Source organism: Neovison vison, chromosome 9 (genome assembly GCF_020171115.1).
Source record: "Neovison vison isolate M4711 chromosome 9, ASM_NN_V1, whole genome shotgun sequence".
In the NCBI taxonomy this organism is placed as follows: Eukaryota; Metazoa; Chordata; class Mammalia; order Carnivora; family Mustelidae; genus Neogale; species Neogale vison.
In genome coordinates this window covers 19,427,382-19,446,436 of record NC_058099.1, presented here as the reverse complement: position 1 = coordinate 19,446,436, position 19,055 = coordinate 19,427,382, and the positions used below count along the sequence as shown (strand labels likewise).

General features: G+C 53.8%; 1 protein-coding gene across 1 annotated transcript; it reads right to left on the bottom strand.

Moving 5' to 3' along the window:
- Positions 1-1,141: 1,141 nt before the first annotated feature.
- LOC122916864 (alpha-1-microglobulin/bikunin precursor) lies at positions 1,142-14,110 on the bottom strand. The gene is made up of 10 exons (XM_044264255.1): positions 13,913-14,110; positions 12,589-12,731; positions 11,023-11,099; positions 10,101-10,217; positions 9,525-9,626; positions 8,774-8,820; positions 3,576-3,657; positions 2,458-2,625; positions 1,966-2,139; positions 1,142-1,261 (listed from the first exon to the last, which is right to left on the bottom strand). Exons 1-10 carry the CDS (start codon positions 14,027-14,029, stop codon positions 1,230-1,232), a joined length of 1,059 nt encoding a protein of 352 aa, XP_044120190.1. The 5' UTR covers positions 14,030-14,110; the 3' UTR covers positions 1,142-1,229.
- Positions 14,111-19,055: the final 4,945 nt, after the last annotated feature.

Genomic DNA, 19,055 nt, shown 5'->3' with positions numbered 1-19,055 from the left:
GTCTTGTCTCCCTGAATAGTCACCTGTGTCCCTGCCCCTGACCCGCCCACTCCTACCCAGAGAGTCCTGGCCATGACCGCACACTGTCCCCTCCTCTCGGGAGGAACCGGGAAACTCCACGCTTAGGACTTTAGGGAGAAGCAGGGGCTCTCTCTCTCTTCTGGCCAAGAGAGCTGCAAAGCTTTCTAGTGCCCAAATCCTTACTCTGGATTCATCCCTCCCTCCTTCCTTATGAGTCATGTAAGCAAACGGGCTAATGGCCTGAGAGGGGCCCTTGACTGAATTAGGTGCCAGCCCTCAGCACACGGGTCACCCTGCAGAGAAGAGGTGTGCCGGCTTGCCTTGCCACTTCAGAAGACACAAAACCGGGAGGTTATCCTGCAGCACCTCTCCGGGCTCTGGATAAATGGACCCAGCAAGAGGGATTTGTAAATCAATTGCTTATAAATCCTGTGTGTCCCAGTTGGAAGCTCCTGGAGTCATGTTCTGAGGCCAAACCACCGTGGACAACCTGCCTATTTTCTTTCTCAAGGGAGGACAAGCCAGGCCAGGCTGAGGAATTCTGGCCCGGCTCCGGTGCCTTGCCAGTCCCAGACGCCATGTGAAGGTCAGTGACATTCTTCTGATGGGGCAAAGGGCCAGAGGGATGCTCCCAGGAGATGGGATCTCTAGAGCCTTGTAGGGAAACCGCCTGAGGCTTTTCATCCTCTGGCAGCTGGTGCTGGGACAGGGCTGTGACCAAGGTGTGGCCCCAGGACACAGACTGCTGCAGGCAGGGTGGGTCAGTGGCTGTGACCAGCCCAGGGCCTGGGCATATGAGGGCACAGTCCTCTCTTCGACCCTGGGTAGCTGATGACCCGGTCAGGCCTCTCCCAGAAATAAGTACTCAGAGGTTTTTCTCCCCTCCTCTTTTCTGGCTTTAATAAAACAAACAGTCCCATTTTGTACTACTGTGGAGTAAACAGAACTATGATTAAGGTCTCATAATTTGCGGAGCCAATTTCACATACCAAGGACTGTTCTATTTCCAGCACAGATTTTTTCATTTCTGGGGGAAGATGGGGTTACTCCGGCCCTCCCACTCCCCATCCCTGCTACCTCGTTACACACATGAGGACAATGAACAGTCACCACATGGAACTTCAGGACTCTGCAGGTTGGTTTTTATTTTGAACCCGGCCCCTAGGACACACAGCAGCCCGCAGCCTCCCTGTCCTCCGGTGGCCCCGTCAGTTGAATAAATGCAGCAGCTCCTTCTCCCCTGAGGACACAGAGAAACTCAGGGAGTAGGTGTGGGGAGCCCCTGGGGTCCAGGGATGGGGACGGTCAGGGGATGGGGACGCCTCGTGAACGAGGAAAGGCAGCTTGGGCTGGTTTTGACCTGAGCTTGGGTCAGAAACCGCCGCTTGCGGAACGACTTGGTATCTCCAAAGCGCATTCCGCAAAACAGTCTGGGCTTTAGCCTCTTTTCATTGACTCTAAGTGCCCTTTAAGGCACAGGGGTCAGATGGATGCTTTTCCCCGCAATGCCACAACCGTTGGCATCACTGCCTCACCCTCAGCATTGGTCACAGCTGCCATCAGCCGAGTCCAGAGTGCACTAGGTGCTGTGAGGTCGGCCAAGTGGGTTCTCTGTCCCACTTTACAAAAGTAAAAGCCAAGGCTCAAGCTGGCACTCGCCCAACGTGGCCAGCCTACAGGTGGCTCCACCAGATTTGGGACCTGGCTCCACCAGATTTGGGACCCGGCTCAGCCAGGCGCCCGGGTCTGGCCAGTGCCTCCCCGCTGCAGCATCCCAGCTGGGAGAGGGCCCAGGGCTTAGCCCCATTTTACAGATGGGCCACAGGCCCGAGGAGGGGTGTGGGCTGGTCACCTGCTAGGGTCCAGCACTGCCTCTCCAGATCCCCACCTCCTCCCAAGGCTCCCCCGCCTGCACCTCAGGGGCCCCCTCACGGGGCCACCTACCATTGCCAGGGACCCCGCAGTACTCCTTGCACTCCTTCTCCGAGTAGAACTTGTTGCCGTTGCCTTGGCAGCCCCCGTAGATGAAGGGGACGCACTTCCCCTGGGCAGCGTCAAATGCCCAGAGCTCGTGGTAGCCTCGGCAGGGGCCGGGGACGATGGGGAGACTGCAGGCCGCTACGAGGCGGGGGGTAGGTGCAGAGTGTGAACAACACTGATGCTCAGCTGACCCTCAAGACCCCCAGCGAAGGGCCCGAACCAGGGCACCTGCTCCTAGAAAGCACCGGGCCCCTCCAGCCCCGGGAACCTGGAGCCCATGCCAGCCAGTGGCTGGCCCGCATCCCCCAGTCCCAGGCCGTGGCTCCTGTGACCTCAGGAAACCTGTCCTGGAAAACCACCCTGGGCATATCCCTGACCTGCTCCCCATCCACCCTGAGGGTAGCCTGCTGGGGCCGGGGGCTGCGGCGTGCGCTGCGGCGAGGGGCCCATGCTCACCCACGGTCCGGCAGGTCTGCAGACACTCCTTCTCCGAGGCGAAGTTGTTCTTGTTGCCCAGGCAGCCACCATACTGGAAGGTCTCACAGGCCATGGAGGAGCCGTTATAGAAAAACCTCGTGACCATCCCCAGGCAAGGGCCTTCCGCACGGCCCAGCTGGCAGGAGTCTGGGGAGGGGCAGAATGGTAGCACGGACTGAGTACTTTCCGTATGCCTGTCACCAGGCCGGATGCTTACCAGGCCCCCTGTCGCCTAGTTCTCCCCTCTGTGCTGTGAGGAAGACAAGGAAATGAACTGGGATAGATAAAGTGACTTGCCTGGGGTCACACAGCACCGAGATTCAAAACATGTGTCTGCTGGACTCCAGAGTCCGTGCCTATTCTGCTCTGTACTGCACCGGCCCCCAGACGCCACCCCAGCTCCCCCATGTTGGTCTAGTCCGTCCCGAGACTGCAGTAACAGCAGCCAATGAGTCCTGCCCCGTGCCTTTGCTCCCCTCACTCCTGCCCCTGAAATGCCGTCCTGCAGAGAATCCTACCTGGATGCCTGGACAAAGCAGGATGAAACTTCCTTTCATCCAGGAAGTACTCCTTGATCCCCTTACCCCTCCCTCCTGGGCTCCCCCAACCCTTTAGCTAACCTTCCCTTTTGAGTCCATTGACTTCCCCCCTGCCTGTCTCCTCTACTGGACCACAAGTTCCAAAAAGATGGGGGTTTGTTTCCGTGACCCCAGTACCCCCACAGGGTGGAGCAGGGCTCAGTGTTTGGGGGTCAAGGTGGGGAGTCCGTTGCAAACACAGCTACACACAGCGTGCTCCCGTCCTACTCCAATGTGCTCCCACAAAAGCCCTGATGAAGAGCGTGGCCAGCTGTTGAGTCAGCCACAGAGAGGGGGAAACCGAGGCTGGGAGGCCACCCAGTGCTGCAGACGGGGCCGGAACTCGCTCCTCCTGGACCTACGAGTTCTGAGGGGGCCTGACTCGGCTTTTCTAGTTCCAGTCCTTGCCCAGCAGACAAATAAGAGACTGTGGTGATGAGGGCAGCCCAGGTGAGCCCCCCACGGGCCCTTCCTCTTTGGAGTGTGACAGAAGCCAGTGGGGAGGGGAATGGCCGTTACCTTCCTTCTTGTGGAAGTCCGTTACCAGTTGCCCGGTCCCCGATCCTTCCTCCTCCTGGGGCAGCACAGCCCGCCGGGCTCTCTGCGGGGGAGAGGGAGACAAGCTGTTGCGGGGACCTTGCCTCCACGGCTCACCTGTACCCCTGGAGTGTACAAACCCTCGGGGAATCAGGGTGTCGACAGAGCACGGTAACTACACTGGTTAACGGACTGTCTTCCCCGAAGCATCAACCTCCATCCCAGAACGGGCATCACAAGAGAGGTTTCTAGTCTGAAAGGAAACTCAGAACCGTGAAGTGTGACAATACCCCTGTGTCCAAATTCTGGCTGAAATGTCCAAAGGAATAAAATAAGGCGGGGGGGGGGGGGGCGTCTCTCTGAATTGCCAGGGAAAGGCAGCATTGCTGTGCCGGAAACCTGAGGGCCTTGCTACCCGGCGGCGAACAGGTGGGACGGATTGGCAGGACGGGCGGACTAGACCATCATCCTTAGCTCCTTGCAAAGGAAAAGCCACATAGAGAGGATGGAGAAGGGACCTTGAGACTGCCCCTAACACCTCTAGCTGCGGCGCCAGAGGCTGAAGAGCGGGGCAGGATGCCGAATGCTGGCGAGAGCCTCCAGGAGCGCACAGCCCACTGCGGCGGGGTCCCAGGCCGCGAGAGCCAGCAGCACGCAGCCTTCCTCCCTCTTCATCCGGACCAGAGTCCGGGAGAATCCATCCGGACTCTGAACAAGCACACCTGTGCTAACCTTCACCGCGGCCCTTTGCCTTTTAAGGTACAAGTAAAGGCTGTGCTTAGGGACCCCTGCTGTCAGGCTGGTTGCACTTGGGCGTGCCTTGAGGAGCACGAAGGGAAAAGGAAAAATCACGGCGCACTGTGCACAACGCCGCTGCTTGGGAGGGGCCTACAGAGCTGGAGAAGTAGCTCCACCACACACAGGACGAAGGCAAGAACCAGGAGGAAACTGAAACCGTCGGTGACACTCAAGCTGACAGCGCATCGGTATCACAGGGCTGCCCGTTATGGAAATGAACAGAATGAAAGGAGGAGAAAGTTACTGGACCTGGAAAGGATTCTAATGAATTTAACAACCCAGAAGAGATACTACACCGCAGGTTAGTGATTCTAAGAAATAAATTCATAGTAGGAATTCTAGAAAGAGAGGCAGTCAGTATAGAAATAACAAAAGAAAACTTGGCTGCGTTGAATAATGACTTGAGTTGGCTAATTGTAAGTAGGGATCAGAAGGGATGAGGCAGAATGAGTGAAGAGCCCCCACCTAGACATTCCCTAGAGACAAGGGTAAAGAGCCCAGTGGTCCTTGGAGTAAACAGCATTAAGGGACAGGCCATAGAGCAGCCTCTGAGGGTTATAAGAGGGCAGAGGTAACCCCGGGATTCTGCACTCATCCAAGCTGTTCACCATGTGATCTAAACACAGGCAGACATTTCACTCATGCGAGGGTCCGGTAGTTTTCCACCTGTGTGTTTATCCAGAAAAAAAAACTACTTCCAGAAATATTCCAGGGCACCTGGCAGGGGACTTAGTTGGTAGAACATGGGGGTTGTGAATTTCAGCCCCACGTAGGATGTAGACATTACTCAGAATCTTATAAAAATACATATATCCCCACTGATTGAGAAGGGACTCTAAGTGTAGCTCATACAACTTAATTCTCAAAAGGTGGAAAATATAAACGTCAGTCTGGGATTGCATCCACAAAGGCAGGGATGTGGGAAGCCTGGAAGGAAGAAGTAGAAATATGTTCCATTTCTCTTTTCTGCAAGGGGAGTCACTAGTTACGGCTTCATTCTTGATGCTGATAAAGAAATACAGATCTGTCAGGATCTGGATTAAGATGTCAAATTGAAAATTCATTTCCAGTTGCCTTCTCCCATTCTTAACAGCAAAAAGTGAATTCAGAATACCGATCTCCAAATGTCCATCAGCGTCACGCAGTCGTGGAAAGGGGCACAGTTTAAAGCAAAAAGTAAAACTGTTGATGAAGGAAAGAAATCAAGTATTTTGGAGCCGAAGAGGAGGGTCAGTTCCTAACTCTGCCCTCTAATTTCCACGTCATCAAATTTCTGATACTTCTCCCTAAGACTCCCAAATCCTGAGAGAAGGAAACTGAGGGACCCTATCTTTTTTCCTCTTATGACAGAGGAGTAGTGAAGATGGCTTCTGGGAAGGAAAGGGGAAAACAGACCAGCGGCCGACTCGTTCTAGGTGAATGTTTTGGGGCTACATGATCTGATGCACCGGGGGTGTTGATAAATGGACGTCACCGCCCCGACCAGGGGGAACGAACCCCACACAGGACATTAAGAAGTTCTTCAAAAGAGAAAGCAAGCAAGGGTATTCCAACCAAGATGGCGCACCTGAGGAAAGCTCTTCTGCCACTACTCCCTTCTGACCCTTTCCCTGGATTTCAGTGAAGTAGATGGAACATAAAACACCCAGACTTTAGACTACATTTGGGCACTTGGCTCAGTTTTAGTGGGGAATGAAAGGGTCAAGGGCTGAATTACATCAGAACAGACAGGCGAAACCTGACGAGGCAGGAGCTAGAAGAAAAGGTAAAGAAATGATACAGGGACTATCCAGACCCGTGTCTGAAATGAAGGAGTAACTAGCCTGAACCAGAAACAGAGCCTGGCTGTGGTGGGCCCCGGTCATGAACTGCCTAAATGTCCCCTCAGGAATGGAGTCACATTTCCAGCCTGACCCGTCAGCCCTGTTGGAAACTGCCTCAGCCAGCTGGACCCCTCTCACTCGAGGTCGTGCTTCCTCGCCAGACTGAGCAACGTAAGGGTGTTAAGGCCCCCACCTTGGGGCCCTCATGGGACAACTCCAAAGGGCCCTCCCAGTTCTAGAACGCTCCCAGGGCTGGCTGAGGCATCGGGACCACATCACAGCTCTGCCGCTTCTGCTCAATCCTCCCTTCGTCCCTTCCCTTCCACAGGTGTGGATCTAGGAAACCCCACCTACGACACCAACGTGGGAGAGAATAGAACTCAGCAAGCCAAAGGACATTCCTCAGTGGCCTCAAGCAGCAGAATTACTTCACGAAAGTAGGTACTTATTAAAATAAGACTCAAAGACAAAATGGTAAACAAAAGAATAAGATGAAGAGAGAGAACTCAGGGAGGGCCTAGATAAACAAGTTGAGAACCAAGACAGCATACGTTCAGAGCTACTAAGAAACCGCCAAAGGAACAGAACAGACGTGACATGGAATAACTGTCCTACAAGAGACAAATGAGAATCCCAGTGAATGCCGGCAAAAGCAACGTAAGAACGCCTGCCATGTGTGAAAGACAAAAAGATGCTCCAGGACGAAAGAGCAAGGGTTCCCGAGGTAGCAAAACCCAAAACGGGACTGGAAGATGAATTCCATCTAGTACAAGAGAGTCCCCGAAAACGGAAAGACGGAAAAGTGGATGGAGAGAGCATGTGTATCCCAGAAACCTCCGATATGGCATGCTCAGCACCAAGACCTATCCTAGTTAGAATGCCAGCTGCAGGGCACCTGGCTGGCTCAGTTGGTAGAGCATGCTAATCTTGATCTCAGGGTCGTGAGTTCAAGCCCCACATTGGGCTTAGAGCCTACAGTTTTAAAAAAAAAGGAAGGAAGGAAAGGAAAGGAAGGAGAGAGAAGAAGCAGAGAGAGAAAGAAAAGAAAAAGATGTAGCCATCTTCAAGGATAAAGTCTGTCCAGGCATCTGGGCACAAGAAACAAATTGCTTACAAGGAGAAGAAATACCAGACTGGCCTCGGGCTATCCCAGAGCCATAATTAGTGCTCAAGAACAACAATGTTCTGAGGAAAAGGCAACATGACCCAAGACTCTGACGCCCAAGCAAAATGCTACTCAGTGTGAAGAAAAGGGGAAGGCTTTCTCAAACAGGGACGAATTCAGGGATTAAAACGCCCAGAACCCTCCGTGAAAACACCACTTGGTGAACAAGGGGCACTAATGAAGAGATTGACAGAAATCACTGACTCGGGCATGGAGAAGCTGTGTGGTTACATTCACTAGGAGAGAGCGTGGAAACTACAGAACTCTTATTCCATGCCTGGGAAAGATGGCGGCAGATGCTTATTTGGAAGTTCGAGAAGCCCACTCACTTTTTTTTAATTCAAATGGCACTACACTTAGTGCTTTAAAGACCTAGAAATAGCATCTCTGATGTAATACCATTTAATAACACGACGCCCTAATCTGTGCAACTCTCCATCTAACATTCCTTACATCCGTCCTCCTCTCCACATGTGGGTGTGTCACGATTCCTGGGATAATGGGAATGCTGGTAGGTTTTGGGTGGTGGCATTTTTTTTTATGTAGTTTTTAAACTTTTTTACTTTCTAATTTTAGTTCTTTATAATGAGCATATGTTACTTTTATGAAATCAGTGGTAATTTTTCTTTAAAAATACAGGCACAAACAAGTAATAGGTTAACAGTATTAATTCTATATAGGAATAGGGACACTTTTTTTTTTTTTAACTTTCTGGTATTTTTTTTTTAAATTTTCAAACCTATGTTTCTGATATTTTTAGGATATGTATTTGCTTAGAAACATAGCCTTGAAAATGTATATATTCAAATATATATGTACATATAGAAATATACACACCCACATACCTATATATACACACACACAACAGTAGGGTAAATTAGGATATATAATTTCCAAATAATCACAGAAAAAAATGAAGAAAGCTTAATCAATATGGTAAAGGCAGGAAAATAAACCAGAAGAGTAAGGAAGCCCCAAAAATTCAAAAGGCAGAATAGGGAGAAATGAGCTGGTTGAGAATCTGCTTGCTCTCAGGTTTATAGTTTTTTTTTAAGAGATCAACTGACTTTATCCTGCTCGAGTATTCTGCTTATTGTGGGCAGTAGGGCGCTAAGAACTTTTCCAACACATCCCTGAATTCTAGCACATGGAAGGTAAGGGTAACTGCCCCATTTCACAGAGGAGGAAAGTCAAGTCTGGATGGGACTGCAACTGGTCCAGATGGTAGATCTGGGGTTGAGCCCTGGGGGGGTCTGACTTCAAAGCCCTGTGCCTAGCCCTGCCTTCTCTCCACCTCTCTCAGTGACCCCACCCACCCACCCACCCCTGCAGGACTGAGCGAGGGCAGCAGAATCAGGCGCGGTGGGGACAAAGCGGGAAAAAGAGGTGCTCACCGTGTGTGGAGTGGGCTCCGGTTCCTGCTCCCCGGGGACACACTCACCTAGGTCAGGATGGGAGAAAGAGGTGAATAAGAGCGCTCTGTTTCTTTCATCATGCTAACTGTGTGTGCCAGGCGGGCACTAGCTGGGACCGGTCTCGGGCATCTGCCCACTTCAAGAATGGTTCCCCACACGTGGCGTGCTGAAGGTCGTGACTGGCAAAGCGACAGGCTGGTGGCCGCGCCGTCACTGCCGCGGGCACCAAGACACCAGCGGCAACGGCTCATCTCCACCGAGCCTTTGGCAGACACCAGGCACAGCACTGCCATATTTAAATGCTATTTCGGTGACTCCTCACGATGATGTCTAAGGGAGGCATTATTAGTCCCCATTTTAGATAAGGAAAACAAGGCTCTGGAAGGCAGAGTAGCCAGAAGTACTCCAGCTGCACGTGAAATCCTGTCCAGCACTGAACTGCCTCCTAAGACGTGCCTGTGGGTTCTGGATATAACCTTACTGAAACAGGTGGCACTAGGGGGGACTCTGAACTGGATCCGGTCTCTGCTCTCCCGGGTATATACTGTGTGACCTGGAGCAAATACAGGGGCTCCGGCTGCCTCCTCTGTAAGATGGGTGCGGGGGGGACTATAACCCTACTTACCTCAGAGGGTTGCGGGAAGTACCCAGGGGCTGGGAAGATGTTCTCGGAGGGCTGTGAAGAATGAGGAGGGGGCAGAACTGTGACGGGGGTTGGGGCTGCATTTACCTTTGTCGGCCATTGTGAAGATGGAGTCCTCAGGGATGCCCACACCCAAGGCGACCTCCCGGAACTCCTCCAGCAGGCTTTCTCGAAGACGCGGCTGTCGCCCTGTAGTGGAAGCAGAAAAGACGCCTAGAACCACGGGTATCTGGACTGGCAAGGCCTGAGATTATGGTGCGCAGGGATTTTCATTTAGAAGTTGAAAACCATCAGCCCAATGCGATCTCTTCAAAACACTTACGGAAAGATTGGCTCCCACAAGAGGAAGAGGTGTCCCTCCCAGGGCTCCCACCCACGTCCCCCAAATCCCCACACATGGCTCTGTCCACTGGTTAAGGGCCTGGAAGCTCTGGAATTCTCTAGGCCTAGAATCTTAAAAGACCAAAAGAGGACTCTACCTGAGATGGAAGATTGAGTTCTGCCTCCTCCAGGAAGAGTAAATGTTTCCACCTTCCCCATAGCTGGAGTTTTCTCAGAAGGATAAAGCCAAGCTCCCAACTCCTCCCCACTCCACTGTCCCTAAATCATGGCCCTCCTTCCCACCCCCAACTCCCACAGGCTTATCTAGCTCCAGGCCATTACCATAGAGCTTGGCGGTGATGGTAGGCCCGTGGCGGTGGCTGAATTTCTTGGTCAGAAGGATGGCATACTCATCATAGTTGGTGTGGACCACGTAGGACTCCATGGTGATGTTCCATTCTGCATGGGCAATGCAAGAAGCCAAAGGGCTCAGCGGTCAGAAGGCTCTTCTGGCCTGAGGTCCTTCACCTGTTCCCCCACACATCATCTATCCATCCAGCCTTCTGTCTATCCGTCTGTCTCCTCCGTATATTTATTAATTCATCCACTGTCATCCCATACATCCATCCTCTCCATACATCAAACCATAAATCCATCTATTTCCTTCCCTTCTTCCTTCTTTCCTTCCTTTCTACCCTCCTTTCTCCCTCCATCCATTAATCTATCAATTGGTCTGTCCAATGACTAACTCACCTGCCGTCCCTATCTACATTCACTGACCAATCACTTGCTGCTTGATTCACTCATCTTTTTATCTAACCATCCATCTACCCAAACATTCATATGTTCAACCACTAATGTGATTATTCAACACATACAGCATATTCGATAACCATTTGCTGGACGAATGAACAAATTCATGTCCAAGTCTCTCTCTGCCACTCAGCCCTGTGCACACTGTACGTGGTAGATGCTTAGCAAATTCTTCTCAGCTGACTTCAGAGGCCTACCGTCAGGGCTGACGAAACCTTCATGTTATCCTCAGAATGCAGCAACATCCCTTTCATTCTGGATGTCTATGAGTGCATGAGAGAGGAGGAGAGAGCGAAGGAGGACAAGGAGAAGGAAGCCGAGAGAACATCTCAGAAAAATGGGAGGGAAGGCTTTAGGGGCACAGAGAGCCGACGCAGAAACAGAGCATAAGACATGTTGAGGTCTTTTCGGCCAAGGGCAGAACTGTGGGGAACCTCCCTACTCCACTTACTGGGTTTACGATAGAGGAACTTTCCGTTGGTGCTGGTTTTCTCATAAGCCCCGGAGATCTCCTCACAGGTGCCTCTCCTGGAGGTGGACAAACCAGAAGAAAGGTAACCACTGGGAGAGACCGAGGTCCTGACACCCACTCTCCCCCAGGGTCCTTTCCACTTTTCTTTTTTCTTTTTGTAATTTGGAAAGTAACACTCTCAAATGTCTTAAGCCTCACACCAGTCCTAGGGGACCAGTTTACGTGTAAAGGAACAGAGGGACAGAGAAAAAAGGGATGTCCGTGCCATCCTCTTGCCAAAGCCAGCACTAAACATCAGCTTCCTTCCCCAAATCTGCACATCAGCACGGGGAGGGGAGGGTGATGAGTGAGTGCTTTGATGTGTTTATTACCCTACATCCCTCTGGCCCCAGTTCCCTCATCTGTGAAATGGGGCTCATGAAGCCTTCCTTACATGGCGGTTGTGAGGGTCCAACGGGATGCTATTAAACAGCTTCCAGCAAGCACTATGAACATACCAGCTGTTGTTACAGTGACTGCTAATTACCTTATGAGCATTTATCAAGCTACATCTATGTGCTAGGCCCTGTGCTACCTGCTGAGGATACAGAGGAGGGCAAGAGGGACTCTGTCTGCTCACAGACCTTACAGCTGAGGGGGGCCCAGGGGCAGGTCAGAGACAGATGCAGTCACTGCGATATGCGCCGTGCAGGAAGACTGAGGTGCTCCAAGAGCAGAAAGGAAGGCATGTAACCTGAACCTTGGGGGTGGGGGGGAGAAGTTAGTCAGGGAGGGCTTCCTGGACAAAGTGACATAGAACCTGAGTCTTCGAGGGTCTATAGGAATTAGCCCAGGGAGATGGGGAGAGGTTTTCCCAGTAGAAGGAACATCAGGGGTGAGACGGTAGAAGGTTCCAGGAACTGAAAGTTCTACTTGGGTGGGTCACAGAGAACCTGGTGAGTGCTGGGAGGGGCCTGGGAGGTGATCTGAATTTTATTCCCAAGGGCCACAGGATGCTATGGAAAGGTTTAAGCAGACTTGAGTTTTCAAGAGATCTTTTGTTTGCTGGGTAAAAGATTTGAGATTAGAGGTGGGGAGAAGTGTAGGCAGGCTGCTGTAGAGGGCCAGGAAAGAGAGGCAGGTGGCCTGGGCCAGGGCAGGGACGGTACAGAATGGAGAGGCAGACAGCGTGAAGGGATTTAGGAAGAGAAAGGACAGGGCCTGATGGTGGACTGAATAGTTTGTGGCAGCAGAGAGAGGAGTCTCAGCACCTGCCTCCCGCCCAGGTTTCAGGGTCAGGTCCTGGGGCCTGGACGGGCCCTGAGCTAAGGGACATCCAAGGATCGACAGCAGGTTCTGAAATAGGCATGTATTGGGACGTGGCCCAGTGGTGCTGATGGGACAGTACAAAAGGCGTGTCCTGCTGGAGGGACCTGGAGCTCAGAGGCAAGGTCTCTGCTGGGAGGAGACAGCTCAACTCTCCAGGACAGGGTGGTGACCAAAGCTAGGCGGGGGTGACAGGTGTGCCTTGGCCTCTTGTCCCTCCCACCCCATCCCCTCACTCACCGCCAACGTGTGCTGGTCATGCTGATCTCCCCATCTGTCGCCCCCTCGCCCAGCACCAGCGTGCTCATAGACATCCTGTCCATGAACTTCTTCAGCCATGGGCAAGTGGAGCCCATGGCCACGTGAAACCACTTCCCGTAGATCTAGGAGGCAGCCACAAGCTCTGAGGATCTGGGTTTGCCTCGGACCACAAAGATGATTTGCCAGACGTCTGTTCCCATCCCTCCCTCCCTCCCTCCTCTCCAATGAGAAGCTGTAATGTCAGAGAGCTAACTGGAGGCCACGCAGTTTCAAGGAAGGACAGACCTCCTTACAGCAAGCCTAGGAGGGGAAGGAGCAGATAGGGTCCCACCCCGCTCCGTGAAGGGCCTTACTCTGCTTAGGTACAGATCTGTGCTGCTCGCTTGCATGAGGCCCAAAGCCCTAAGGTTGAAGGTCACCTTCAACTGTCTTTCACCCTTCCAGGGACAGGGAGCTCAGTACCTCACAGGCAGCCCATAGCTCTGTGCTAGAAAGGAACTCCCCTCCTTGAACTATCTCAGAACAATCCTGCTACCCTTTCTGGCCACACAGCAGAGAAGTGACTAAGCCCTCACATCCTGGGGAACAAGTCAGTGAGCCTCTAACCCTTCACCATCCCAGACCACCGCAGGACCCCCCCCCCCAACCCCTGCTTGTCTCTGAGCATAAACAAAATCCACAGCTAGAAGGGTCTGAGAGCCCCTTATACGGACGTGGAGACTGAGCCCCGTGTAGGCAAGGTCCTGTTCAAGGTCACCCAGTGGTTGGGGATAGAGCAGGTCCTGGGGTTCCCGCACACACGGCCTGCCCGGCCCTCTTAATCCCACCAACCCCAACTCCGTCCTGCTTCTTTTCTCCCCAGTATCCCACATCTGCCCTGTGCCACCCGGGATCTCTGTCCACAGCCAGGCCTGCAAGGGCAGAGCACCCGGGATGGTAACGGGCTGTGGGGAGAAGGGAGCAGCCGAGAGTTGAAGGGCTGGCGGGGAGCAGGGGTCAGGAAGTCACAAGAAGTTAAGCACTGTGAGGTGGCTACAGGAGACTTCCCGGGGGAGGGGGGCCTGTAATCTGTAGTGGAAGGTGAGGAGCCCCCTGAGCCCCGGAGGGCAGGTTCACATGTGAGACCGTGAGATCGTCAGACAAGGGGCCCGCGAACGGCAGGTGCATAGCGTCATAACTTCAGCAAACCCCGGATGGTATGAGCAGGAAGGGCCCCGAGAGACCCAGCCCTGAGTTCCAGATCAGGAGACCTGCCCCCCGCTGCCCCCCATAAAGCCATCGCTGCCAGAGAGGCCAGCCTTACCCGAGAGATGTCGAAGTTCTCTTGCACTTGGATGTCGTCAGGTAGTGTCAGCACGGGACTGGCACTCACGGCCAGGCAGGCAGGCAGCAGCAGAAACACAGCCCTGAGACTCCACATGGTTCTGGGCTCTCCTGCCTTGAGAGTCACTCGCAGGCTCAGGCTGGGGACAGAGGACACAAGGCCTCTCTGCCCACGGCAGTTGTGAACTGAGCCTGGGGAGGGGGCCAGCAGCTTGTAGGTGACCTTGGTATTTGCCCTGCTCAGCCTGAACCAATCAGGGCCCTGAGGCCGGGTCTGATCGATCCCTTGCAGTGTCCTGCCTGGGGTCAGTGGTCCCAAGGGGTCAGGACGGCTGTTTCAGAGAAGGCGCCGGCCAAATACAACCCAGGCCGGAGACAGCCCAGCGCGGGCTTCAGGCCCCAGACCGGCTCCCCGCAGAGAGGAGAGGAGCAGCCTGTTGCCTTTCCCACCGGGTCAGCAGCCTGGACCTCCTGCTCCAGGAGCCAGCAGCGTGAGCCCCATGGGGCCCCTTCCTCGCAGGTGAAAACAGAGGCTCAGGGAGAAGAAACAACGGAGCAGAGACCATAGCGGTTGGTAGGGGGGAGGGTCTAAAGGCACAGCCCAGACGAGAACTCAGGCATCCTATCTCCAGAGTTCCCTGTCTGAGCCCCGGCTTCCTGGAGCCGAAGCAAATAACAGCAGGAGTAATGACGATGACTTCCACAGCAGCTTCCATTCCCTGAGCACCTGCTCTGTGCCAGCTCTACACCAACACTGTACACGTGCCACAGACTTGAATTCCACCCCTACAAGAACCTAGAAAGTAGGTGCTATTTCTCCCCTTTCAAGACAGGGGACTTGAGGGGCCTTGCTGCCTCAGTCGTTAAACATCTGCCTTCGGCTCAGGTCATGATCCCAGCATCCTGGGATCGAGCCCCACGTGGGGCTCCCTGCTCAGCGGGGAGCCTGCTTCTCCCTCTCCCTCTGCCTCTCCCCCCAAACTCGTGCGCACACACTCTCTCTCAAGTAAATCAAATCTTCACGAAAAATAGAAAATAAAGACAGAGGACTTGAGTCTCTGGGAGGGAGCTGGGGCTCCCTGCTGGGAAGCAGAGCTGCCGGGACAGACAGCACTGGCTGGCGGCAGAGAAGACGACTCCGGAGCTAGACCACACCCCGTGCTGGCCTTGGGCAAGTGACGTGTCCTCCCAGTGCCTGGGCTTCCTCACCCGTCAACGGGGACACTGGTTGCTGGTTCACAGCGCTATCATGAGGTCGTGGGCACCAAGCTTTGCAAAGCCCGAGGGCAGTGTCTGGCATGGGGTAAGAGGAGAATGGGTTCGCAGCAGGTTGAACGTACTACCTCCCGCTAAATTCGTGTGCACCTGGGACCTTAATGTGACTTCACCTGCAGAGGCCACTCGCTAAGATGAGGTCACACTGGATGAGGGTGGGCCCCCCATCCAACGCCTGGTGTCTTAGGAAGAGAAAGGGGAGCAAGACTCAGACGCACAGACACAGTGACGTGCAGGGAAGACCGCCACGCGAAGACGGGGACGGAGGTGCGAGCCAGCCGCAAGTCAAGGCATGCCAGGGACCGCTGGTATTCATCAGGGGCTAGGAAGAGGCATGCAAGGATTCTTTTCTAGGAACTTCAGGGAGACTGTGGGCCCAGTGACAGTCCGATGTCAGACTTCCAGCTTCCAGAACTGTGAGAGAACGCACTTCTGTTGTAAGCCACCCAGCTATGATACTCTGTTAACGGCAGCCTTAGGAAACTGTATACTGTACATTAAGCAATTTCAAAGAGAATTTCTTAAAAACTTAGGTTTGTCTCCAAAGCTCAAACTCTTGCCAGTGCTACCGCAGGTCCTCCCTGTAAAGCTCTTTCCCAGCCGTCAGAGCCGCTGTCCTTACTTCCTCCCTGTTCTTGACATGGAACATTCCAGACTCACAGAAGGCCTCCTGCTATGGCTGCGCATGCCCCCTTCAGAGGGCTCCAGATGTAAAACTCCTATTCATGTGAGAATCCAGGAATTCCCCTCTTCCACCTAGTGGCACCAGCAAATGGTGTGTCACATCCCTTTGTAGGAGCCACCCAATACCTTTGCTCTCTCCCAGCAGCAGGAACAAATGTCTCTATTCCTAAGTGTGTGTTTCCTTTGCTCCATCACCAACAGCTTGGCTACTGACAACATTTCCTCTTTGCTTTGGCTGCTGGGAAGCTCAAAGCCATGTTAGAAGCTTTATCACACCAACCATCCCAGCTTAGATTTCTGGGACAATGACCTTCCCTCTAGTTCACAACATTTCTTGACCTTTTACAGTTTGGTTAGCGGTGGCAGGAAGAAGGCAGTCTGACTTATGAGGCATTCAGAGAGCTGAGAGCCAGGAGCCCTGACTTCTTTTCCACTAACTTTGCAGAGGCCTTTCCTGCTCTGAAGCCACTTTCCCCATTTGTATACTGAAGATAACAGACCTTGTTCTGTCTGCCAAGAGGTCAAGTGAGGCAGTGGATCAGAGTGCTTTGTAAACTGTCCACTCTCCTACCTGGTGATGAGCTCTGGGTGTCTTGGGAGAAACCGAGCTGCAGGAGAATGAGACACCACCAGCGAATCAGTGGGAATAGAGGCCCCCCGTGAAGCTTGCTCGAGGCCACACGATGGCATCAGGGTTGTTCACCCCACTGGCCCCACGGGAACACTGCAGCACATGGGGGTGAAGACAAGCAGTGACCTCTTTTGGACAGGACTGTGCAGGCAGCCCCATGGCCTCTCCTGGGGGGAGGGCTGATGCCCGGATATTGATCTCTCTACCTGCCTCCAGAGATGTTTGCTCTCCTGAGATGATTAACCAGAGCAAACAGAGAGAGCAAACCCTTCCAAAGCCCACCTGGACTTTGAGCTGTTTTTTAAAAATCAGCCCTGGACCGCGGGATGCAAGGTCATTAGCGGTCTGGGGATACTGACCCCTCTTCCGCCTCTGGCCATCGGGGTGGGAGGGTGGAGGCTCTGGGGTCACTTCCGGAACTAGTCCAAGTGCAGGGAGTGGGGCCCACCGGTGCAGGAGGCACAGCAGGAATGGTGGGTTGTTTTCACATGAACACATGGCGGCTGAGGGAGGGAACAGGACTCGTTCAAGGTTACCCAGCTTCTGGCTGAGCTGGGGGCCACATCAGCCTGTCTCTAGGGCCCAGGCTTTCTCCCACACTTACTCATTCACTCACTCATTCATTCAGCAACCTCACACTCTGTGCGTGGTGCTTCGGGTATGATGGAGTGCATGGAGGACTCTAGAACTCACTCCCTGCTGGGGGCAGGGTGGGGAGGAGAAGACGGTAAGACAGATGGTCCTTGCAGTGACAGGGGAGCAGAGGCCAGGGGAGGGGAAGACCCACCTAGTTCACCAGACAAAAGGGCAAAGGGGCCCATGGAGAGAGGACAGGGTGCTCTGGACAGAGGGACGGCACCAGCGGAGCCATAGAGGAGGCAGATGGAGAGAAAAAATGATCCATCTGGAAAGGAAAGCCAACCAGCCAACCAACCAACCATCCAAACCTCGGAGTTGAAACTAGGCAGTGGCTGGGGGTTGGGGGTGGGGGAGGCAAGTGGAGACTGAGGCTGGGGAGGGGGCCGAGACCCAGCAGGTAGGACTGTGATGCCCGCCCAAAGGTCGCTATGAGTCTCAAGTGTGTGGGGAATGCTGGTGGGTTTTCAGAAGGGACTGGTCGGTCAGATTTGTAATTGGGAGAGATCCACAAAGAGGGAGCAGAAGCAAGGGCCAGAAAGCAACTCCTTTCAAGGTTCTCCAGAAAGAAGGAAGGACCAACAGGGGCATCCAGGCCATGGGGTGGGACTCAGACCAGAGGGTGCGGTCAGGATTCGGGCCTTCCTGTGCTAATAGTGGAAGGGGATAGTAGGGGTCCTTCCTTCCTCACGAGGAGGTATCCAGCCCCAGGCCCTGTCCCAGACACCTGACTCTGCGCAGTTCCCCCGGACTCAGAGTGTGACCTGTCCACGCATGGTGAAGCTGGAGGTGGGCGGCACCCGGGACTCCATAACCAGCATCAGGAGAGGGGACCCTCTCCCTGCTCAGCTGTTTCTAGGCTTTACTTCTTCCCCACCCATCCCAAAGAGCTAGGCCACCTACAGCCTTGAGTCCCAGCCCTTGTGATTTGCTGGGTGACCTTGGGGGCAGGCTTTTTCTGCCCTGACCTCACCTTCCCCATCTAGGGTCGGGTAGCTCACTGGACGTGGCTGATATAGGAGCTCAGAGAGGGACGTCCTCCCAGCTGCCCAAGTGCACACACTGGAGGGACTGTGTCCTCACAGGCACTTAGCACAGCTCGGCGAACCGGGTAAGGGCTCAGAAATGCAGGAATTATGCAGCAGGGAGGCGAGAGCGCCGCAGGTCCGCTAGAGGGCAGCAGAGAACTTCCAGAAAGACCACCCGGGTTTGCTCAGATGGTTCCACCCAGACTAGGAGCCAGAGGCCTAGAGCAAAGGCCCACAGAAGGGGGAGAATCAGTGCTAGAACCCAGCCCCCCTTACCCCAGGACTGCTTCAGATCTCCTGGGGAGTGTAGAATATCCAGCCTCTACCTTGCCTACCCCCCACCTAGCTACAGAGCTGTATGCTTAGATGGGACCCTTTTGGAAACAGTTTCCTGGAAGAGTCTCTCTGTGAGCCAGACTTGGGTGCCACTGCTCCAGATGACAAAGGCGGATTCAGTTCCTACAACATGCCAGGCCCCAGGCCGGTGTCCCACGAGCACATCTTACTGAACCCTCCTGTTCAGGCTCCGTCACTTTATTACAATAGTGGCTTTATCTTACAGATAGGGAAACTGAGGCTAAGAGCTCAGGCAAACATGTATCAAAGGCCACCTAGGCAATGAATAATGATTCGAACTCGGATCTGTCTCCCTGACACCTGCCTCTCACTCTGCTGACCTCCCAGACCCTCTCCCCTCCTAAGTGGCACTTTGGGCTGTGTTCTTTCAGACACCTGGAGCCGTGGAGTGGGTCATCTCCCTGCACAGCCTCCTCCCTGCAGGAGTCAGGCTGACATGTGCCTGCTTCTCTCTTCCCCAGCTAAAAGCAGACTCCGTGCCTGCCACGCCATGGGACCTGCCACATTTCTTC